A 25,462-nucleotide genomic window follows, 5' to 3' on the forward strand; every position below is an offset into this window, starting at 1 on the left:
TTTCTGTGAGGCAGAAAAAGTAGAGGATACCATATCTGTGGTGAATTAGACTGTTTTGAAAAATAAGAGTACCTTGGACTGTTTTTTAAAAAACTTTTCCTGGAATTAGCAGCAGAGTTTAGATGTGTATCTCAGTATGTTCTTTATTATCTTTCTGTTGAGCCTTTACTCAAATTGAAAGAGCAAGAGAAAAGTAAATATTCTACCTAATGGTTCTTGAAGTCTAGCTAAAACCTGAGTCAAAGCCTGAGCAAACCTGAATTAATGTTATTTTTGATTCTATGCCAAAAGCCTTGTGCTGATGGAAAGGCCAAGGCTATTCTGAACCAGGTACACCTAGTAGTATCTTTTTCATTCATATTATCACCTCCCTAACTCTGGATGCCCATTTATTTAACACACAGCAAATGTAAACAACATACACACTTCATATAAGTACTAGATTGACTCACATGGTAAAAACATCCAGTGTGTCTCCAGCAGTTCTCGCCATCTCAAAGTAGGTTTGCAGAATGTTGACAGTCCCGGAAAGTGCTTCATGTCCACAGCCACAGAACAGGGCCACGCCCGCATAGAGCAGGATGGTGGCAATCAGAGATGCATATGGAATCCCTCCCAGGCATTTAATACAGCACTCAAAACACCCTGTAGAGACCAACAAGAAATATGTGAAAAATTCATGTTTTGTTCATTTAAATTAAAAAAAATCCAACTTTAGCATTTTGGGAAGTTATATTTGCATTGATAGGTGCTATCAGGTCAACCATATGAATTAAGTCCTATGATTTCCTGGACAATATAAAGATCAACTCCCTTTTTATAATCCATGTTGCAGAAACAGAAAATGCTTATTACTTATGATGACTCCTTTATGCCCCAAGTCCACAGAAGCCCTTCTTTTCTAGCTCAAACTTCTTTTGATAATCTTTACCATTCCTGTATGTATATCATTCTATCTTGAGTTTATAGCTCTCAAATTTTATATGCTCACACTTTTTTAAAAAAATAATTTTTGTAGCTGTAGATGGATACAATACCTTTATTTTATTTATTTATCTTTATATGGTGCTTAGGATTGAACCCAGGGCCTCAAATGTGCTAGGCAAGTGCTATACCACTGAGCTACAACCCAGCCCCTACTCATTCTTTTATGTTAATGATAATTAATCTTTTGAACTCTGTGGATATATTTTTCAGTGAGTTGAAACCAGTTAGTGCATTGTAAACTTAAGTTGTTGAATTTTGGCCAGCAAATTTTTTAAATGGAAGACAATAGATGGTATCCAAATTCAATGCATGTAGTAAGGGAAATGAATTTGAGTTCAGATCATTAATACATATTCTCAGTATAGTGACTCACCCTACATAACCTGTTTCTATGGTTCATGACTTAAAAAAAATGAGAAAGACACTGGCAGAGCAGAAAAGAGAGAGTAGGCAGGATAGAATTCTGATCTCATCTGTGATTTTTAGTAAATTTATTCTTTTTATCTTATCACCTATAAAATGGTGAAAATAAGAATTTTCTTCATATGGTTGAATTAATACATAAAATAGTGCCTAATGTAGGGGAACGACTCAAGAGTTGTTATCTGCCATTATTAGACCTATTTGTAACTATTATTAAACTTATTATTATTGTGCTGTCATATGGTTGTCAAAAATTTTTCAATCACAGCAGTCCCTTTTACTTTTTGATGTTCATCACTTACATCTTTATTGAAAGACAGCATTCAGCATCTAACTTGAGACAACAGAAAACCATGGTTGTTCATGTTCAAAATAAGTGTCAAAATTTTCTAGGTTATTGAATGTGTTCTAAGACATTAATTAAGTACATATGTTTTGCAGTAGGAAATATTGATGAGCTACTATGTTCTAGTCACTGTTGATAAAGGAAAATCTAGGTGAGGGTTTTGACAGGCTAGGCATGTCTCCACAGATGATCTGTTTTATATATACCCACTTCTAAACCTTTCCCTCCCATACACTTATCCTTATTTCATAGATTTCCTCTAACTTTTTCTCATTCTGAACATTTTTGATTAAATCTCATTTGGAACATTAAAGGCTCCCATCTAACTAATAACTTTTCCTTGTTCAACAGAAATAAATAAAAAATGAGATTTAAAAATGGATTAGGATGATTGTACTCAACTCAGTCACAGGAATATCTGTGTGCACTTTATCTACAAGGCATATATATGGACTATCTCTTATTCAAAATGCTTGGAACTAGAAATGCTTTGGATTTGAGATTTTTTTTATTTTGGAATATTTGCATATATCAAAAGCTATATCAGGAAGATAGGACCACATCTAAACATGAGTCATTTATGTTTTATATACACTTTATATATAGCCTGAAAGTAATTTTATACAATATTTTTAGTATGCCAGTGTTTTGACTGGGACATATTAGGTGTGGAATTTTCCAATTGTGGCATTATGTCTGGGCTCAAAAACTTTCAGATTTTGGACCATTTTTGGATTTCAGATTCAGATGCTCACCTTATATTTATGTAGCAATACATGGGCATAAGATAAACTCAAAGTGTATGAAAATAACTTTATACTCAGAGATTGAGCTAGTCTGGTACTCATTGAACTGGTCTTCTTGAGAAATATAACTCATATGCCTCAGAGGAAGTTAAAAAAAAAAAAGAACAATTTGAACACCTCCCCAATTCATAGCTGTTATTTGTACAACTAGAATAATTTCCTGAGTATTCCTGCATGGACATATACATGCAGATTCAGACACATAACAATATGAGGAGGTGGAAAAGTTTAGAACAACTAGAAAACTTCACAGAGTAGGAAGAAATTTCATTAGTAGGTGGCTGAAATCAGTGTGGCAAGATCACTGGACACAGTTTTGGGTGAAGATTGATAGCGGAAGAAAAATCTCTGGACTATTTGCTTTCTATTTTCTAAATTTCATATCTCATTATTTTAAAATAAAGGAAAAAGAGAAATAAAACTGGTACAAATCCAGAGAAGTGCTCCCTCTAATTTTGGCAAGTACAAGTAATAGTCCCACCATTTCAAATCCCATTCCTCTCTTTACTATTCTCAAAACATTGTATACAGTGTGAGATATTTCTATTGCAGACAACCTGAGGTATTAAAGCCAGATGAGCATGTTCAACAAAACACTCAGAATAGAAGTTCCAACACAAAGAAAAACATCTAAACACCAAATGCATAAATAGGAATTACCTTTGCAGACCCCTAGAGCCTAAAGTTTACAACTGGACCAGGATGAAATCAGAATGAGAATAGCTCAGGGGCAAATAAAATGGCTAGCCTACCAATGGTCACCCAAACTGCCCCTGAGGAATGATTACTAATTCAGAGTCAGTATGTACTTAGCTCACTTTTCTTTCCAGGATGCCTTAGATGACCTATATTAGCCTGTAGCTAGGCTCTAGATCTTCTAGGGGGATCATGAAGTCATCACAATGGAGCATTAATTATATAAGCAGTAGCTTTTCAAGTTTGAAAAGTGTGAGATAAATTGCAATAGTCAGGCAGACTCAAATTGACAACCCTGAGTTAATTCTCATTTTCAAATGAGTTTAAGTTCCCCAAAATGAAATAGAACCCTTTCTTGTACTCCTATTTAAGTGCTACCATTTAAATCCCTTGGAATGATGTTATCTTTATTGACAAATACGAATCCCTGTGAATAGCCATTACTGTAAGGTTAGGCTAAAATATTTCCATTTAAGAGCTGATCCTCCTCAACACTTGTATTCAGAAAAGAAACTCTAAGTGTCTCGTGGGGCACATATTGCACTCGTAATGGACTGCATCCTTATCACCCTCATTCCTCCTATGAGTATGAGTTGCCTATTGGATTTAAAAGAAGACTTTCAAAACTCCCATATGGTGAAGCAGCACATCATTTCAGAATTCTCCCAGCTGCCAGAATCCCACGTAGTTGCTGGCAGGGGAGCTTCTTTCCACCCACAGTGAGAAACAGCCTTGGCAGAGCAGCAAAGAAACCATGGCAACCATGCCCCTCGGCCAGGATGCACTCCCGACAATCACCCTTCACAGCTGAGCATTCTGCTGCCCCCATCACGGGGTTTCTACTGAACCAAAGTGAAAAAACATTCTATTAAGTGAATATTAATGAAGACATAGTAAGTGAGTGTGGTAACTGGAGAAAATAACTTTCTTGTGAAAATCTGTATCAAAACAATACAGATTGCTTTGCACAGGAAACATTTTCAATAGCAGATGTTATAAAAACAAGCCTTGTAATCTTCAAATAAAGCGGAGATTCAAATATTGGCACAAAATTTGTATATTCTTTATATCCATTTGTATGCAAAGCAGCATCTCTTTTATTGTTTCTGGTCACAGTGCCCCAAATGAAATAACACTATGCTTTCAGCTTTCAAATGAAAGCAAATATTAGAAGAATTCTGAGCCATTTTTTTCAACATACTCTGAAACATTAGCATTAGCCAGATATTTAGTGAGTTTAGAGATTGACTTGTACATATATATAAAACTTTCAAAAACTAGAAGCTCTTGAGATACAATATCTTTGGCAATAAAGATTATCTTTTTTATGAGATATGTGATTAATTTGCCTCTATCTAAATAGTATGAAGTAAACACAGCCTTTGCCATTACCCTTGCTCACTTATCAAACCACAGGAAATTAAAACATGAAAAAGAACTTAACCCAACAAGAAAAAAAAATAAAAAAGGAAGATAGACAACAGAGAAGAGAGACCAACACAACAATGGATTCTAGAAAAGAAATTCCCAAGTGAGATTGAAAAGAGAGTACCAATGTATTCATTGGTAAATGTTTCTTGGTCCATTTTCTAGCAAATTAATTCATTCTCCAATGTAAAAAGGTCACCTCAGGCATTATCAAGTATCCAGAGAGAAGAGAGGTATTCATCTGTTTGTGGGCCATCTATTCTATCCCAATCATCTATTCATGTTTTACTGTGTCTACATCAGCTCCCATTACATCATAACATACTATTCCCACACACCATATAATAACTATCTTGCTTTATGGTAAAGAAAATTCTCCAACTTGTTTACTTCCTCCATTCATTGTCACTAAGCATATAAATTTTAGAAACAATCATCTTGCTACACAAATGAATTCATCGATTTTGATCGGTATTCTTATTCAATATTTTTATTTGTAAGCTTAAAAGTTTTTATTTGATTATATGAATTATTTTTTAGTTTGTGGATTATTTACTATTTATGTTGATAACCATAACAATGAAAAATTTTGAGCTTTATTTCTATCCTTTCAAAACCTGTGCCTTCATACTTATGTTCAGTCTACTCTGTTAGATAAAAATGCAGTGAGAAGTGATGAGAAAAGACATCAGTTTGTGTTCCTGGTATTAAAGAAAATGCTTGCCCTGTTTTACTCTTAACTTGTTGTTTGTTGATTGTTTGAAGAGGGTCTCTGGTTTTAAATTTTACAACATACTTTTGCATCATTTGGTAAAATGATTTTATGATTTTCCCCTGCCATTGAAACAATATTTTTTTTTTCTAAGTTAGATTTGTGTTTCTAAAACACAGGAGTTATGCTATATTTATCAGTTGCTGAATTTGTCATGCTAACATTTTGTTCAATAATTTTACATTTATGAATGCATTCAACATGTAATTATTGAGTCCTCCCAGGTTCTTGAAGCATTATGGTAATCGCTGGAGCTGTAGAAACAAAATCAACAAAAATCCTATAAAGCTAGGAGGCAGATGAAAGCACCAGGCTAAAGTAATATATATATGAGGTTGTGAAAAGTGACAAGAAGAAAACCTAAACAGGGAAGGGGGATACAGAAGAGTGAGACAGTGGTATCAGGTTTTGATAAAAAGGTCAGGGAAGGAATAACTGAGATGACATTTGTAAAAAGATCTGAAGGTGATAAAAGGGCCTTCCAAGACTTATGAAACAACAGTAAAATAGTGGAAATCTACATTTTAATGGAAGGCCAAAAGCAAAGAGAACCTATGGCAAGGTAGAACAAATGACAAAGAAGGAAATTGAAGGGAAGAGGTAAACAAATGACATCATCAGAAGACAGAAAGAAACATCCAAAGCTAAACATACTAAAGATAGTGAAAAATGAAGATTAGTGAATCATCAAATAATTAACATAAAAACAGATTCCTAGAATTGAACACCACAGTCTCCAGATGGTAGAACTCACCACATTTCCCTCCAGCGAGTCCCCACCTGGAGTCCTGGTGTCTTCTACCTACTGCTGCCCTGCAGCCAAGCCAGCACCTCAGAAGCCCAGTGCCTGCGGCTGGCTACATGGCCTCTGCAGCCCTCCAAGTTAACAAAGGAAGATGCTAGCAAATGGGGTCAAAGACAAGTGTATTAAAGTCATCTTCGGACAAGGGACTTTAGAAGTTATCAGCTAAGATTAAAGCCAGTTTTTTTCAGAGAATTATTTCTGAAATTTGTAATGATTCAATGTTAGCCTTAGGTTCTTTAAGTGTCTATGGAAATTTCAATGGAATAGAGCCAATCTGACATTCTCTTATTCTCTTATGCGGGGAAACATGTCCCTTGGGTAAAAATAAAAGAACAATTAGAATACCTGACCATGCTGCATTTATTTTATATGGTCATTCCTTTTTCCTATGCTGTCCTGATAGTGTGGCTAATGGATTGTTATGTCAATGTTCAGGGAATGTTTGTTGAGCACCTATTAGTTCTATAGAGTATATACAGAAGTGATGAAAAAATAGGACTTTGAAACTACTTGAGCCTACATACTATTGAGAGATAAAATTAGAAATATCAAGTACCTTTTCAGAAACTTTTCCAAAAACATCCTACAAAAACATTTAATATTACTGTGGTAAACTGAGAATCCAATTAGAATAGCCAGGATCAATGTATCCCCTGTGACTCTCAGCAAATCAGAATTAGTGACAATGGGCTTACAGTTTAAAAATTATCCAAATAGTTGATCTAAAAGCCCTTTTTATAAAGTATAACATATCATAAATATGAATAACAATAGTTCAAAATTATACCTATGAACAATGCTTTATACTGCAAATTGTTTAGCAAACACACTTTGTAATATCTTACATTTTAAATTTTTTTATTTGTTTTAGTTATGCATGACAGTAGACATTTATGTGCTTTGATATGTCTTCTATAGATGAGGTCTAATTTCTCATTTTTCTGATTGTACATGTTGTAGAATCACATTGGTTATGCAGTCATATATATATATACATAAAGTAATAATGTCTGTTTCATTCTACTAGTCTTTCTATCCCCATGTCTCCTCCCCTCCCCTCACTTCACTTCCCCTTTACCTAGTTTAAGGTAACTCTATTCTTCCCTAGTGCCCTCCCTTATTGTGAATTAGCATCCACATATTAGAGAAAACATTTGGCCTTTGGTTTTTTGGGCTTGGCTTATTTCGCTTAGCATGGTATTCTCCAACTCCATCCTTATACCAGCAAATGCCATAATTTCATTCTTTTTTAAAGCTAACTAGTATTCCATTGAATATATATTCCACATTTTATATAAAGAACTCAAAACACTTAACACAAAAAAATAATAACCCAAATAATAAATAGGCTAAGGAACTGAGCAGACACTTCACCGAAGAAGAAATATAATCAATCAACAAATATATATATATATATAAATGTGCAACATCTCTAGAAATTAAAGAAATGCAAATCAAAACTACACTAAGATTTCATCTCACTCCAGTCAGAATGGCAATCATCAACAATACAGGTAATAATAAATGTTAGTGAGGCTGTGAGGAAAAAGGTATACTCATATATTGCTGATAGGACTGCAAAGCAGTATGGAGATGCTTCAGAACACTCAGAATGGAACCACCACTTGATCCATTTTTCCCACTCCTCCATTTACACCCAAAGGACTTAAAATCAATACACTATAATGACACAGCCACTTCAATGTTTATAGCAGCTCAATTCACAATATCTAACTCTTCAATAAGGTCATAACCTATGTTTTTAAATAATCTGAGAATATAGTACAAATAATGATCAAATAATATATGATTTTTATTAACATTTTATTAAAAAAATTATAGACTAAGCAAAGTACATAATCAATATAAATGTTTGAAGAATTCAACACAAAGTGCCATTACCAAGACAACAAACTTGAATGAGAGATTTTTATCTTAAAATATTTTTGTCATTGCTAAAATGCAATGCTTAAGCCAACCAGTTTCTAATTTTAAAAGGAATATCTTTCAAATGAGAAAGGATTTGCAGAGTATGAAAGCATTTTTATATGCTTCTAATTTTTTGGCTCCCTATTAAAATCACCAGGAATCATGTCAAAAATAGAGATTCGCAATGTACTCTATGAAGAACCCTATCTCTTTTTATCAAGTGCTTCAGTTAATTCTGACATACAGATGAAACAGCATATGGAAACCATACAATAGCATATAATATTTGTACTAAATGCCTAAGATGTTTTGAAACTAGTTTATGAACTGGTATATAGACATAATACAGGGATAAAGAGGCATTACTCTAAGAAATTTGAACAAGTTGTTAAATGGAATATAAAACTTACAGCTAATGATACCACTATGAATTTTCTGAAAACTTAAACTATTTCAGGAACAGTGCCAAGACTCTTAATGCATTGACTGGTGTGATCTCCACAGTTCCTCTGAGCAAGTTATAATTATGTACAGACAATTTCTCAAACGATTATGTAGAGTGGATAATGAAAAGTAGGTGGAAGTCTATTTACTGTGAATTTTTCAGGAAAGTGATGGGTGTTTATTTTTGTTTTCTTTTAAGTATGCTTTCATCACAGAAATGTTTATGAATATTTAAGATACAGATATATTTGAGAATTATATCACTAATTACAGAGCATTCTGTACTGGTCAACATGACTTAGCAAGAATGGTCTGATTAATTAAAACTTGTTTCCCCAAGGCAGAAAATTTAATTGCTTCAATAATGATTAGAACCATACTCTCCGACTGTGATAAATAAGCCCCGAGGGTAAAGGAGCAATCAGGTGGAGACACATTTCTGGTATACAAAAGCAATTCTTGGAAGGGAAAAACATGGAACACCATAACTGGTCTGAATTCCAAATGCTCATAAGGCTTTGGAGACCACACCTTGCTTGTCCAGATGGTGTTGGGAGCTCCAGTTAAAATCCTGATCCCCCACCTCCCCTGTCTTGAGTACTCCATGGGGTAAAATGGCGTAAAACCCTAGACATCTTATGGTTTTCTCCCTATGTTTAGACTTCAGTTCAAAATATTCCTCATTCATTTCATTCATTTCTTTGTTCACATGTTTGTAACTTAATATGTTTGTTGAGTTGCTTACAGCTACCTAACAAACTATCCTAACATTTTATTAGCTCAAAATAAAAATGTATTACCATTATTCACATTTTTTGGGGGTGTACTGAGTTCAACAGAACAGTTTTTGCTTAGGATGATTCATGCAGTTTCAATCAGAATATGAATGGCCTGGGATCACCTGAATGTTGGAGATGAAGCTGGATGCCCAAGGCAGGTATTCACTGTTTGCATGATCCTCAGCTAGCCCCTCTGAAACATCTGAGGACTTCCTAGTATACCTCACTTCATGTGGCCTTTCCAAGTGGCCAGTTTGAGCTCTCTCAGTACGGTGAGACATAAGAGACAGATTCCATCAGAGCAGGAGCCCCAAGAGAGAGAGAGCAAACATTGTTAATCTTCTTAAAGTCTAAGCCCAGGAATGGTAGGGCATAACTCTATGACATTCTATTATCTAAGTAAACACAGGGAATCCAGATTGGGGGTGGGGAGCTTAAGGAGTTGACTCCAACTCTGGATGGGAGGGAGGGCAGAATCCCCAGATATCTTTAAAGCATGACCAGTCTATTCAGTTTAAATGTGAACTCTGGACTTAAGAACTGTTTTCTTTATCTCCATGACACTCATCCAATATATTCTTTATCTTACTTGTTGACTTCGTATGTTAATTTGTAAAAACCATGAGGTTAAGAATTTGTTTCATTTTTCTGTGCCCCCGTCCCTAGAACAGTATCTGACACAGGGTAGGTATTCAACTAATATTTGTTGAATAAATTAATTAAATGGAAAATTTGTCTCAACAAATAATGAGAACAGTCCCAAAAGATGTCATTAGTCTCAAACTTTCCACCAATACCACCCTAAAGACAAACCTCAGAATCATGACATTTTTTTTTTCTATTTTGGGATCAAAGATAAGAAACTTGGGGGAATGGTAATTAGTTAAAACACTGTTTTTTCTTTGTTTTCCTCTTACAAATGTCTTTCAAAAATGCCTATTCTCTTTCAGAGCAACTAACAAAGAGTGTTTAGGTAGATGGGCCAGTGAGATACTTCAAAAGGCATCTTGTGATACATTATTATTTTAAATTTATAAAAGAAGGAGCAGGGGTTAGGTTATTTATCATCCAATATAATACAAGTCAGTCACTGGCAATACTTGGATATGTTCATCTCTAAAATTCTTCTTTGATCATTACACAAAATTGAGGAATATTAATATGATACCTCACTAACCTCAAAATACAAACACACACACACACACACACACACACACACACACACACATACAGAAACACACTTTCACACCAAAAACAACACAGACAGAGTCCAAAAGGAACATAAGAACTTTAGAACCACAGGAAGATACTGACAATAAAAGTTAAAGTCATTGCCCTTGTAGGCAAGCTAACAAGAAATGCAGAGTGTTTCTCTGAATGAAATTAATTATCATAATTTATTCACTAGTGTTCGATAGATAGTTACATGGTTTTGAAAATCATTTGCTTCAGAACAATGTGGTGCCTTGGTTATGTCTCCCTCAGCACAGATGTGCCTGTCTGCACCCCTCTACTCTTGACCTTATCTCACATGCCACCAATTCAACAGCTGGAAGAAGACTGATTTAAAAATGTGAAAGAGAATATGTTACTCTCAGAGTTAAAACCCCTCCTTGCCTTTCTATCACACTAACTATTACCCTTTCTGTGTACTCTATACACTGGAGGCTGAAAGGCCATCGGTGCAACTCTGGTGTCCACTACCACCATAGTCCACTCGCCTCACTGCACACCAGCTACACTCGCCACCTTTGATACCCAGATCCAAGCTTTGCCTTCATGCTCTCCCCTTCTCAGCTCCTCTTCTGATGCTCTTCCCATGATGCGCTGCATCCTCCTTGTACTTCAAACACCTCTTCCTTAGAATCTCCTTTATTGTTCAGAAAAGAGGATCCTATTGCAAACAAGTCTAGTGGAAATCTTGTTTTTGTTGATAATAATATTATCATAACATGTCTTAAAGCTCATTATTTATTAGAATTAATTTCTAATTATGCATTTTTCTGAATAATCTAGTCACTAATAGTGATGCTTCAGAGATTGTAAAAAACATTTGCTTTAGTTGAAATTTTATATTGTGTGGTAGAAGTGGTGTTGAATGCCATTTCCACTATGTACATACACATGAGTAATCAAATAAAAATTATTAATCATCACTTAAGAGTTTTCTAAGACACACAGCCTTTTCAAGGCAACTAGAAAGAAGAGGGAATATGTTGATAAAATTGATCTTCTAATAAAAATTTGGGTATGCTGCTTTAAATAAAATATATTTCACACTTATTGACTAATAGGATGAAGCATGGATTATTTAAAAAAGATTTACAAGTATCTTTTGTATATCACAAAGGAACTGCTATAATTGCCAATAATCTTCAGTGTAGTAAGGCCTCCTGGGTTGTTAAATCAGCATTATATGTTATAGAATGAAACAAAATGGCACATGAAGTTACTTTGCAACTATAACCAGTATATAAAAATTTATATAATTTCACCGAGGATAGCAGTATGAGTTTTAATATTTTTAAAATAATTATTATCATTGAGAAATAGTTTTTGAATAATAATAACTGTGTAGATTGCAACGGATTTCTTTTTCTAAAATTAGTGTTTGTATATGATATACCTTAGGTTCCTATAATTAAATTAATTTATCAGGCTTTTAAAGAGGACATCTGTATTGTCTATAAATTCCCTACAAAATTGTGACATATCAACAAATATTATCTTGATTCATGTTTTATTATACTGTTACTTTTTTAAAAATATTCATTTTTTTAGGTGTGGTTGGACACAATACCTTTATTTTATTTATTTATTTTTTATGTGGTGCTGAGGATTGAATCCAAGGCCTCAGTGCTCTACCTACCACTGAGCCATAACCCAGCCCATACTATTATTTTTTTTAGAGCATTCTTTTTTTAACCTTTTAATTAACTAATTAATTATTTTTATGTGATGCTGAGGATACAACCCAGTGCCTCACACATGCTAGCCAAGTGCCCTACCACTGAGCCACCACCTTAGCCCCATATTTTTATTATGCTGCTACTTTAAAACCATAAAAGAAGAAACAGAATTTTAAAAACTGATCTTAGAAAAAGAACATTTGCATTATTAAAACTATATTGGTCAAATATATATATTGGTCAAGGTTTAAGCCTATCTCTCTCTCCCTCTCTCATACACTCTCTCTCTCTCTCTCTCTCACACACACACACACACACACACACACACACACACACACACACACCCCAAGAAAAAAATCCTAAATGTATGGATCACAGTTTTTTCAAAATTCCAGTGTTTTAAAAGACAAAGAGAAAATCATAGATTAACACATTCCAGTAGATGACCAAATAAAAATAATTTTAATGGAATTGGGGCATATTTAAAATACAGTTGAGGAATCTGAAGCCATTCTTAAAAATGTAAATTTATAGCCTCATCATTTAAATAAGTATAAAAATCATTCATATTTTATATACTGCTACCTTAAAACAATAAAAGAAGAATTTTCTTAATGAGTTAAAATGTGAAAGAAATATTTTAAAATGTGAATTATCTTTAAAATGATAGCTTTAGTTATTTATAGAAAGTTTGTTTCTTTAATTTAGTTCATGGAAATTCACTATGACATTTGCAGACTATTTTATTCAAATATAATAAAGGATTTTTAATGTAATCTGGCATTTTTTTCAAAATTTAAAAGATTATTTTCATTTAAATTGGATAGCTAAATTCTATTTCAGAATACAGCATACCAAAATTGAGCATAAGGTAAATTTTAAATATATAATTTGAAATATGTCTGTTGGGTGTGGTGGCATACACCTGTAATCCCAGTGGTTCAGGAGGCTGAGGCAGGAGAATTTCAAGTTCAAAGCCAGCCTCAGATATTTAGGGAGGTCCTAAGGAACTTAGCAAGACCTTGTATCAAAATAAAAACTAAAAAAGAAAACAATTGTGTGTGTGTGTGTGTGTATGTGTGTGTATACTACCAATAGAATACATATGTATGAAATAGAGAACAAAACAAATAGTCTCATGGTAATAATATAGTTATTTTATCATAAACATTAGTGGGATATTCAAAATGGGTATGTAACAATTAGTTGGTCACAATTAGGAAAAAAATTGCCACAATTTGTGAGGAGGAAAACTCTCCTCTGTAGTTCTGAAGTGCTGCTTGAGAAACTGACTTGTCTAATGCAAGTTTGGAAACAGGCAAAATGGCAGCAAAATGGCAGCATTTCAAGGCAAAAATATCACTGCAGCGAGCAGTATCTTTTCTCAGACATCAGAGACTCTAAAAAGCTAAACTGTATTTTTAAATCAACAGACTAATAATATTTTTATTCTCTTTCTCCTCACCACCCCCTCCCCTTTCTCATTAGAGGAGCTGTTGTGCTATGCTTTGTTCTCTACAGGCCATGGAAATGTTGGTTGAGTCTCTTAGTACATTACCTTTTTAATGTTCTAGAGGATGTGTTGATTGTATTGGAGCCAAGCATAAGCCTGTCATCTTGTTGCTTCTATTACAGTCCGAATGAGCACTATGATTGCAAAATTCAGAGGTACTGGTTTTTAGTACAGAAATTTAACCCCCGACTAATTTGTTCCACACCACAAATACTTGATGTCCTTTGCTTCTTTTGATCATCTCTCATATGACCCCTGAAAGACGGGGACTGAAACATCAAGGTTAAGAGAGAGATAAGAGACCTACAAAGCAGCCTACGGACATGTTACAAGGAGCACGGCTGTTAGCTCTTTTTGTATTCTGTTCACCACAGGGCATATCCTTAAGAGCTCAGCCTACGTATGAAAACCTGCACTTCACATAAATCTTTTTATTTCACGTTACTAATCCCCAGAATTTCATGAATACACACAAAGCTCATTTTCAGTTCCTGCCACTCACCTCTGGTGGCTGTGAAATAAAAATAAGAATTGCTGCAAATCTCATCGAAGAATGTCTGCGGTACATGTGAAAAAGCAGAAATATTAAATAAAAGTTAATCTTCATAACATCTAACATATAATCTTGGGTTAAGCACTTCTGTGTTGTGATTTATATGTGATCGATAATCAGTTCCTGAGATCAGGGACAATGTTTTACAAATCTTTATATATCCTGCATCTCACACACAGTTTGGCTCATGAACACAGAAAGCACTGAATAATGTTTTGTTTGGGTTTTGTTGTTATTGTTGCTTTGGTTATCTTATGTACAAGAAGGATAAGTCATCTTTATCCACAAAAATGTCCATCCTTCAGTTTCAGTATATTTTCAACTCAAATTACTTTGTGGAAAAAAATATATTGGACTCATCACAATAGAATCAAAAGATGCAACCTAACCAGAAGAAACCCTGAAAGTGTATTTCACAGCATAAAGAAAGGTGGTGATTTCTGCATTTATTCATGAACAATTGTTGCTGAAGATTAAAAGACCCTGCAAAAAGTAGTGACAGAGATGTGTTGTATTTCTGCTTCTTTTCAATACCTAGAGGTTGTTTAAGGTTTACTAGCATTTCTTATTTCTATTTGTAAAACAGGAAAAATCTAATTAAAAACATCATTTGGAGGTTGTTATTGGTGTAGGACTAGTTTTATTATTCTTATATCTGCTGTGCAAACTCATTAGCATCTTGTAAATCTTTAGTAATTATAAGTGACTAATGAATTATAATTCTTAAAGAGGCTGCTTACCACATAAGTAACATGGAACATAAAGTTCTGTTTTCTAAATGAAAAGCTGTTGATACAATGTGTCTTCCTTAAGTTTCCATAAGCAAATATGATCTCATTTAGATATTTAAATAATTGAATGAATTATTTTTATCCAAAATGTCTAAATATATTCCTGTTAAGACTAAACTCAGAAGTGAAGAAAAGTAACTGAATTGAAGGACATTTTTGACAGTGAAAATGTATTCTAATGGTCTGATGATTTTATTGTTTTTTAATTAATTCTCAAATATAATGATATTATTACAGTAATTTATAAGATTACATAATGCACAAAGAATTATGTGTAAAAATCTTTCTCTACTATTAAAAATAGCATTATTTATAAAATCTTATCACTGTAAATAATGTTCTGAGAGAAGAGGTTCATGGTAACTCTGAAGGTTTACTGTAATAATGAGATTGTAAATAAGAGCTATCTTTGCTGCTGTTCAATTATACAAAGATAATATATACGTCTAAGATTATTTTATCTTCACTCAAGAGGCTAAAGACCTGAGGTAGTTCACAATCAGAACAGAATGAAAATTCAGGGAAACATTCCACAGAAGCAGTCTTGATCATTTCATGACTAGAAAGCAAAGATCCTGACAAATATGAACTTTATCAGTGTTTCATGTCTGACAAATGATAATAAAAGCCATTGTCAGAATTTTCCACCTCATTCTTAGTATTAGCATAACTAGTCTCAATTATCTGTTCAGTAAACTAGCTAGGTGTAGCTGACTAATCAGTTGGTATATTTGTTTGAAATTTTAACAGATGCTGATATGCTAAAGGGTGGACAAAAAAGATATTACTGGAGAATTTGGCTGCAATGCTTATTTTTACTAACAAGTTGCTGAATTTGAACTTAGTATATTTTAATCATTCATTAACCAAATTAAAAGAAAATATGAAATGTCCATCTAATAGGCTGGTTACTTTTGAAAAGCAAGAGTAGTAAGAGGGAGAAAGTTGGCCTTGTTATTCATAAAGATACGTTAAGTCATACTAAATGTTGAATTCACTACTGGATAAGCAGAATATCAACATGAGTACAGACATTACCATCAATACATTTGGAATTCCAATACTGAAAAAGAGACATATTAAAGTGTCTTATATGTTACTTAATTATGAATAACAAAATGTTCATAGCAATAAATTGAAGATTGATTGAGAGTAAAATGAGATTAGAAACAGGCCAGGCCTTGACCAAAGCAGTGGTGCACACTTGGAATCCTGACTCCTTGGGACACAGGAGTGCAAGTCTGAAGCCCATCCAGGCAAATTAGAGAGACCCTCTCTCAAAATTATAAAAATAAACAAACAGACAGAAAACCAGTGCTGGGAATGTAACTCTACAGCAAAGCAGCCCTATGTCCAATCCCCACTACAGCAAAGGAAAAAAAAGAAGGAAGGAAGGAAGGAAGGAAGGAAGGAAGGAAGGAAGGAAGGAAGGAAGGAAGGAAGGAAGGAAGGAAGGAAGGAAGGAAGGAGGAATGAAGGCAAGAAGGAAGGCTTTCCTCAGGTAAATGGATGGCATTGGAGAAGATAATGGTAAGTGAAGTTAGCCAATCCCACAAAAGCAAATGGTGAATGTTTTCTCTGATATAAGGAGGCTGATTCATAGGAGGTAGGAAGGGGGAGCATGGGAGGAATAGATGAACTCTAGATAGGGCAGAGGGGTGGGAGGGGAAGGGAGGGAGCAGGGGGTTAGAAATGATGGCAGAATGTGATAGACATCATTATCCAAAGTCCATGTATGAAGACACGAATTGGTGTGAATATACTTTGTAAACCACCAGAGATATGAACAATTGGGCTCTATATGTGTAATATGAATAGTAATACATTCCGCAGTCATTTATTTTAAAAATTAATAAAAAAAAACTTGAACTAGGTCCTCTATTTCCATAAAGTCAAAAGTCTTGCAATGGTCTTCAGAGACCTTGCAGGAAGTTCTTCCTCAGCACCTCCCTGATCTCATCATCTGCTTGCTCCTCCCCCCCCCCCCCACATAGCCCCATTCTCCTCCTTGCTTTGCAACTCACACCCAGCACATTGTGGGCACTCCTATTGGCTGTGCACTGGTACATTCTTCAGATATCTGCTAAACTAACTCCTTAACTCCCTACAAGATTTTGCTCAGATTTTACCCTGACTATCCTATTCAAATTGCATCTGCCCAAATTCTTTTTTGAATTTCATATCATACAGCGACACATCGTTGACTCATCTATATAATCTATTTTTTTAAAATTTTCATTCTGATTTGTTATATTTGACAGCAGAATTGATTACAATTCATATTACACATAACAGCCCAATTTTCCTATCTTTGGTTGTACACAAAGTATATTCACACCATTCGTGTCTTTATACATGTACTTAGTGTAATGATGTTCATCTTATTCCAACCTCATTTCTACCCCCTTGATATTTTCCCCATGGTGTATAAACATTGAATCCAGGAGAGAGTAGTGTTGAAAAGGCAGAAAGTAGAACTATGTTATATTTCTGCTTTTCTCAACAATTAACAGAAGTTTCCATTTTTAGGGCTTTATTTTTTCCTGTTATCTTCATTGATATATCTTATATACCTAGAAAATTAGAAAAGTGACTCATACATCATTGTGGCGCAATTAGTATTTGTTGACTAAATATTATCTTTCAAACACAGAAAATCCTGTGTTTATTTTTGTCAATGAAAACCTGGAGTTCACAGTAAATAAGGAAAATAACAAAACAAAAAAAAAAGTTGCTTGAACTATGTTAAGTTTATATATAATATCTTATGTTCATGTGTAGTTGGCAGCACATTTCTTATATTTAGCCCTCTCTTCAAGTCTATTCATGACCTCTCTCCAAGAGGTACCCGTGGTTCCTGGGGTCAGCCTTTCTAAAACACTTTTGGAGGATGAGGATGAGACTATCCTGGTCCATTTTTGCCACATGTCCATTTACCAGATTCAGTTTAGGAAGTGTGTATCATTTTAATACTGTGCAACATTTTGAATGTTAGAAGTCTTCCAAAGAGTGAGGTTTGAAAATCTTCATTGAGAAGTACAAGGAATAATTTAGTATAGAATTTCTTTTAAATGTATTATAAATATAACATTATTCTATAATGGAACAGTAAACTATAACGCAGATTTTACAGACATCTGATATTTAAACATTATATTTTTTATATATTCTGCCATTTTTTTAGGTTTTTCCCAGATTGTGGTCATGGATAATAATTTAGATATTAATTAATATCTTTTGATAAATATGCAATGAATGGTTGCAAAGAATTTTCTAATGCTTAAGCAAAACTTGGATTTTTGTCCAAAAGTTAATAAATATTTCATTAAATAGCTGAACTTTGGCTTCATTCATCTTCTTAGTAATTACAATATGGAAATTATTTTAAAGTATGAATGAGGTTGGAAATCACTAAAAGATCTGTGAAGCTGGAGATTCCATGCACCCCTGACTTATAGGCAGTTTGTTATTTGTCCTGTTCTGTATCTTTGAAGGCCTGCCTTTTCCCTTAATTTCTGAACCTGACAGGAATTTTACTAAGAATACAAAACACATTTCCTTAATAATTTCCCACATAGTAGTCTACAAACCTACAAGAGTTTTTGCCTGCAATGTATATTTTAAATCTAGTTGGGCTGGGGATGTGGCTCAAGCAGTAATGCGCTCACCTGGCATGCTCATGGCGCTGGGTTCGATCCTCAGCATCACATAAAAATAAAATAAAGATGTTGTGTCCACTGAATACTAAAAAATAAAAATTAAAAAATTCTCTCTCTCTCTCTCTCTCTCTCAAAAAAAAAATCTAGTTGTACTCAAGTGAATACTATCTCAGTCCTCATTTGCCTAAGTTGGAGCAAAAGGGAAAGCAAGGAAAGTGATTGTCATGATTGAATTTGGGGGGAAAAAAAAGGAAAAAAAAGTATTATGTGCAGCTGGAAAAAGTACACTTTATGGTGTTAAAGTGGCTTTGCATAATAAAAGTATAATAGTTATAAATACTGTGTGCTTGAAAAGGAATAGCAATGACATTGATGAAGTCACAGTTGCACAGAACATAAAATGAAATAGAAAAAAAAGACATTAATAGTAGGAAGTTTTACTTTGTCTCTCTCTTTGAAAGAAATAGGTAATTATACAGAAGATTTAAAACACATAATGGGAGATGCAACACACACACACACACACACACACAGAAAGAGCTTAAAAAGGAGATAACACACCATCCTTCTAACACCTGTGGAACAATTAGAAGATATGTTACATTTTTATGATAGATACATACTAGAAGATTTAAGTTTAAGAGTTAGAACTAAACATGGGTTTGAGACATGGACAGTGTTTGGGTAAATGAAGTAAACAACTGTAGGATAGTCTGCATGAATATCCTAAAATATCCTGAGACTACTAGCAAATACAAACAGAAGGTACTGGATGAAAAATACAGTGCAGGCCATGAGGTACGTCAATAGACTGTGAAGCCTGTACCTGCTGACATGGGTAAGGGACGACAGACTTAGAGGACTGCCACAGTTTCCTAATGTTTTAATGGCCATGTAGAGTCATTAGAGACTACTGAATGGACATAATAAATGAGGTTGTTAATTGAGTTGGTTGGTGCAAAATGTATTGAAGGACAAAAGAGTTGAAGTAAAGGTAACAGCATTATATCAGTATTAAATGTGTGCACTGTGAAATAGATTCTTCTGAGTAATGAAGGTTCATTCTGAATGTGTAACAATAGAAGAAATATGAAGCATGTTTAAGAGGAACAATGAAGGAAAAAAAACAAGAGGACATAGTGTCAGCCTGAGAAATGAAGGGGTCAGAATTATCTTCCAGACTTCAATTGTGGGAAAACGTGGGAAATAAAATTGGCAAGAATAAAAACAATGTACGAAAAGGAGAAATGGATGATTAATATAAGATATTGAATTTCTATCACTGTGAATCTTACATTAGAGCTTTCTTTCCCTTAAATTAATAACGCATCCTTCATATACAGAATCTAAAAACTGAACTTGTGGAGTTAAATTTGGATGAGACTTGGCTCATCAAAGTGTTTGGTTTGGCCAGCGTCGGCCCATTGTTCTTAATTATAATGTGAGACACCCGGCATGCCTGTTCTCATCAGTCTGCCTAGCTTTCAGCACTGCAGATCTATTCACCCCAGCTGTGCCAGAAGTTAATGTCACCTGCAGTTTTATTTAGTCCAGGGGATTTTGATTCATAAAAGCTTTGATGTTAGGGGAAAGGCAAACATAAAAATAAAATAATTAAAATTGCATTAATAACATGATATCCTGCCCTGTATACTCATCAAATAGTTCTCCGTTTATAGAGCAAATCTATGATACATAATGGAATTATTCTCTAAATATGTAGAAGAATGAAACAGAATGATTTATAAATAAATTGCATAATCTGCCACATATTCAGTGTCATTTTGCAATTCAGTTGATTTCACTTTAAATGGTCTGCTTGGGAGGAGGACATTTTAAAATTGGACATTTTTGTCTTATTTTTAATTTAGGTTTAGGATAAATATGTACAGTATTTGGAAGAGAATCTGACACATAACAAAGCTTAATAAATGTCACTTTTATTATTACAAGCAGAAAACACTGTTGATATACTGTTTTTAATTTGTCATGCTTATTTTTTATTTCTCTAATGAAGAGTATTATATTAGCATATTTTTGTTCTCCATCACACTGACATTTTTCAAAATTAAGTGATATAGTTTACAACTAAAAAGCAATAAAAATACTGTTACTGAGTATAGCATGAATAAAAGCTCAGTTTGTGTGTTATCGTAGAGAATAGTTCAATGTCTTGAATCAATACTCAAAATAAATTGATATGTACTTTTATTTAAATAAAATGAATGCTTTACAATTCATTAGATGAGATGTAAGCCTTCTAATCATAAATCAGTTTTTCAACAAGAAAAACAATTAAAAGCAATTAGCTTTTATGGTAAAATAGCTCACAGAAATAAAACTGAATTTATTTTTCTGTATCATCTCATGATTTCCAAATAGCTTGCATTTTCTTTAATGTAACTAAAGCAGAGTTTCAAGCAATAGAATATACACAGTCAAACCTTTGTATCTATCCATATATAATGAAAATTCCACTTAAAGGCCTTTAAAAACTCTTTAAAACTTTTTTCTCAGAAATGTTAATTCTATATGGTACAAATACAACACAAACATATTCTGATTAATATGTTTATATTTGTGAACTGAGACTTTTTAAAAATATTTTTTTAGTTATAGTTGATCAGAATACCTTTATGTTATTTATTTATTTTTATGTGATGCTGAGAAACGAATCCAGCACCTTACATATGTTAGGTGAGCACTCTACCACTGAGACATTTTAATAAGCCTGTTACATATTGAGATATTAATTTACTAAGGTAACTAGGTGGGGTTTTATATATTTTATTGCTTACTCTATGTTGATGACCTGTTTTCTAGAATTGACTTTAGAATTTTTAATTCATAATGTACATGAGAGAGATGGTGCAGTATTAAAATGCAAAAAAAATTACTTTAATTTTATGTCAGAAAAACTCCCATCATCCCCCAAGTTTTAGTAATCTCCCTCCCCAAAATACTGAAATTTTAAATGGTTAAATTGCAAAAAATCCTCACTACATTTTTCTAAAATGGAAGTAGCTCCAAATGACATTATGACAGGAATATAACTGAAAGACAGATTGTTTGAAATTTGTGACACATACTTTCAAAGGATTGTTTATTTACAATACTGGAAGTAATGCAAGGTTTCAAAAGAGCAGCACAGTAGACATAAAAATGAGTTCATATGCAAATTCACTCATACTGAGATGTCTGCAATGTAAGACAATAATAAATAAGCTAATCATCTTCTAAATTTGTACATGGAAGCATTCATATTAATTTAATGGAGCAAAACCAGGAAAAAACAAATTCATCGTGTCTATATTTATTCAATAACCTTAACTTTTAGTCACAAATCCATGAGAAGCATAAGGCATAGAACAATTTCTGGTCTTATAAATTAAACGCCTCGTGTACCAGAGTCCTGACTAATCCATGGGGAAAATGCTTAACTAATGTGACCTCGTTTTCTATGGATTGTGCACAATAATTAATAGATTAGGAAATCCATCACCTGGTTATATGCTGCCTATACATCACTAATTCACTCACTTCTAGTAATGCCATACAATTATAAATACTTGTTACAGTGTATTTTTTAAAAATATCTAGATCAATTTCATATCATCTTGTTTTTTAAATACTTCAGATAATAACAGAGCAACTATCCACTTATTTTATTTATTCTTTGTTAATTGAAATGAGATTGTATTATTAAACCATAGGTAGGTACTTGGAAATACTATTGGGTAGAATTACACATAAAATGTATGAATACAGCTGGGCTAAATGGCACACACCTATCATCCCTGTGACTGGAGGCTAAGGCAAGAGGTTCACCAGGAAAGCCTCAGCAACTAGTGAGACCCTGTCTCAAAATAAAAATTAAAAAAACTAGGGATTTAGCTCAGTGGTAGAGCACCCCTGGATTTGGCCCCTGGTATTTAAAAAAAGAAAAAAAAATCCTGATCACATGCAAATAGATTGTGATTATTATTTTTTTTTGTGTGTGTGTGTGAGAATCTAAGAGAAACCTGAAGTCTTTCCTTTTGAAAACGAATTTAAAATGATTCATCACTAACAAAAAATCTGAAAGGAAACAAACTGAAGAGTTCCTTGGCAGGTATTATTTGGCAAAAGACAGGTTTATCTCAACTCAGAGTACATGATTTTGTTTTCTGGGCTTTTTAAGTCTGATATATTGACTTTGCCATGGTGACAATTCTTCTTCTGTCAAGTTTAGATAAAGAAACAGTTATCTCAACTACCATGAGAAGTTTCCTAGTTGGGGTACAGCAACCTCAGCACCCCAAGTAATCATGTTTCCTCCTACCATTGCTTATATTTTCTCCATGTTCTGGATGCTTTCAACTTCCCACCTATCTACCAATTTCAAGAGATCATCTTGGTTCACATTGTAATTTAGGTCAAAATTTAGGCTGAAAGCTGTTGGTCCCCTTTCCATTTCCCCTAGCATATCACTCACTGCAGGATAGAGTTGCATATTTATTTGTCTAAAGATGACTTCAACCTCACTAATGCTTTGTCTGACAACAAGGCAAGTGAAACATAACTGAATGAAGAACAACCTTCATTCAGTCATTGACAGGAATTGAGTGCAAATATCCCATCTTCTCTTCTAGGATGAAGGAAGTGTTGAGATATGTAATCTACATTGGCTCTGAGTGTTTCTCTGCCTGGGTGAGGTCACGACTGCTCAAAGTATTACCTAGCTTGACTATGCATGCTTCATTGGTTTCCTTTCTGCCCCAAATTTGATTAGCTGCTTCAATTTCCTATTCCCCTACTGATGTTTCCTTTGCCTTCAAATATAATACCAAAAGCTCAAATCTCTGTACCAGAGTCATTTTCTGGGAGAACTCAAAATATGTTTGAGTTTGCAAAAATCGGGTAATGCCAGATTAATTATCAAGAGTACCTACTTTCATTCCTCAAAGTTTACCAGTTTAAATGACAAAGTATTATAATCAACCTAAATTTAGCAACATAGAAACTGAGAAGAATGTCATCGTCTTTCTGGAAAAAGGCATGAAATCTTCCAATAACTGCAATTTTGACCCATTCTGAGTCTCTACTATTTCAGAAAGAAGATTCCCTCCACTATGGACAAGATAATAGGTCTCTCTGACTATTTTAAGTCAAGTACTCTCCTCAAGGTTTCTGAATTCTTCTACAGTCAATTAGCCTGCTTTTTTCATGCATACCCAACTTCTTCTCAATGGATTTTTTCATTGGCTTTCAAATATTATTAAATCATTTTTTTGTTTTAAAAATAAATAAATAAAAGTGTTCCTTAGTCTCATTTGTACCACTAGCTTATAAAGTATAAATGCTGTCTTAATCCACCTCTCCATAGGCAATCTCCTTCTGATTATGGATTACATTTTTACATCTTTTCAATATATCTGTCTCATTCTACAGACTCTTCCAACTTGGCTTTCTGATGGATCACTGAATTGAACTGGACTGTATCTATTCCCATGATTTCCTGTGTTTATCAGCACACATGATTTATTCTCACTTATATTGACCATTAATTACCCCTCCCTCCTTTCTGACACTGCTTTTATTGGGAACAAAAGCTTCAACAATCAGCAAGTTTCTTGATTTTCTCCCTGCTGTGGCAACTCTCCTGCCCACCCCTTCTGCCTACCCTTTCATCTCTATCTTCTTCTACTAAGGTTCTGTCTTCCTTTTCTTTTACACCACTAACAGTGTTCTTAATGAGTCTTATTGCATCATCCCTGACTCATTATACTTTGTTTGAAAATAATTATTTTATCAGTTTTCCAACTTACAATACATCAATGTCATATTCTTATTTCAGAATATTCTCGATGTTAGATTAAGACAAACCCTTACCTGTCTTTCAAAACTCTTCGTTCTTAGGTCACACTTAGGTGGAGCTACATGCCCTGTGGCAACCAATATTGAGTTCCTCTGACACAAAGCTTGTCCAAATAGTATACTTCCCCACATTATCTGGAGTTCACTCCTAACCACACGCAGTGCATCTTCATTCTCACCTGTTTTACTTCTAAACATCCTATCTGTTTATTCTTTCCTTCACAGGGCAGCTTACCTTGGCTTTTTGACAAGGCCTTATTACTCTAGCATTATTATCTCAAGCAAATGTTTGATTCTATTTTTTAATATTGTTTATTTATTTATTTTTGCATTACAATTCTTAATACACCATTATAACTTAATTTATCATATCTCTGATTATATACAAATGTTATAATTATATACACTGCTCTCATAAGGGTAAAACACAGCTCTCTCTGCTCAATGTCCTATGAATAGCTTCCAACACAAGACCTGGAGAGGCCATATGCTCAATAAATATTTGTTGAATAAACAATGAAAGAATATGAAGAGCACTCTAAATGCTAAATGTTAATAAATCAGCTTATTTCTGACCTCAAAAGACCAAGATGAATGATTATTTTAAAAATTAGATCACATCACCCCCTCTTCTTAAATCCACCAAAGGCTCTTCAGTAAATCAGAGCGACAGTCTAAGATGAAGTGCTCAGACTTGCTATACCTCTGGCTGTCTTTCTCAGTGAGGTGAAGATCACTCTCAGATCCAGCCTTACTGCTCCTTAAA

The 25,462-nt window shown here is 33.9% G+C and overlaps 1 protein-coding gene across 3 annotated transcripts in view; it reads right to left on the minus strand.

Annotated features, from left to right (window-relative positions):
- Gpm6a (glycoprotein M6A) overlaps positions 1–25,462 on the minus strand; it is a 309,399-nt gene that overhangs the window by 41,514 nt on the left and 242,423 nt on the right. For all 3 annotated transcript variants that reach the window (XM_005325525.4, XM_040293981.2, XM_005325523.4), the window contains one exon: positions 453–645. In XM_005325525.4, coding sequence (XP_005325582.1) covers positions 453–645 — 193 coding nt within the window. The remainder of the gene's footprint in view (positions 1–452; positions 646–25,462) is intronic.

The sequence above is a fragment of the Ictidomys tridecemlineatus genome, chromosome 14 (assembly GCF_052094955.1).
Source record: "Ictidomys tridecemlineatus isolate mIctTri1 chromosome 14, mIctTri1.hap1, whole genome shotgun sequence".
NCBI classification, from domain to species: domain Eukaryota; kingdom Metazoa; phylum Chordata; class Mammalia; order Rodentia; family Sciuridae; genus Ictidomys; species Ictidomys tridecemlineatus.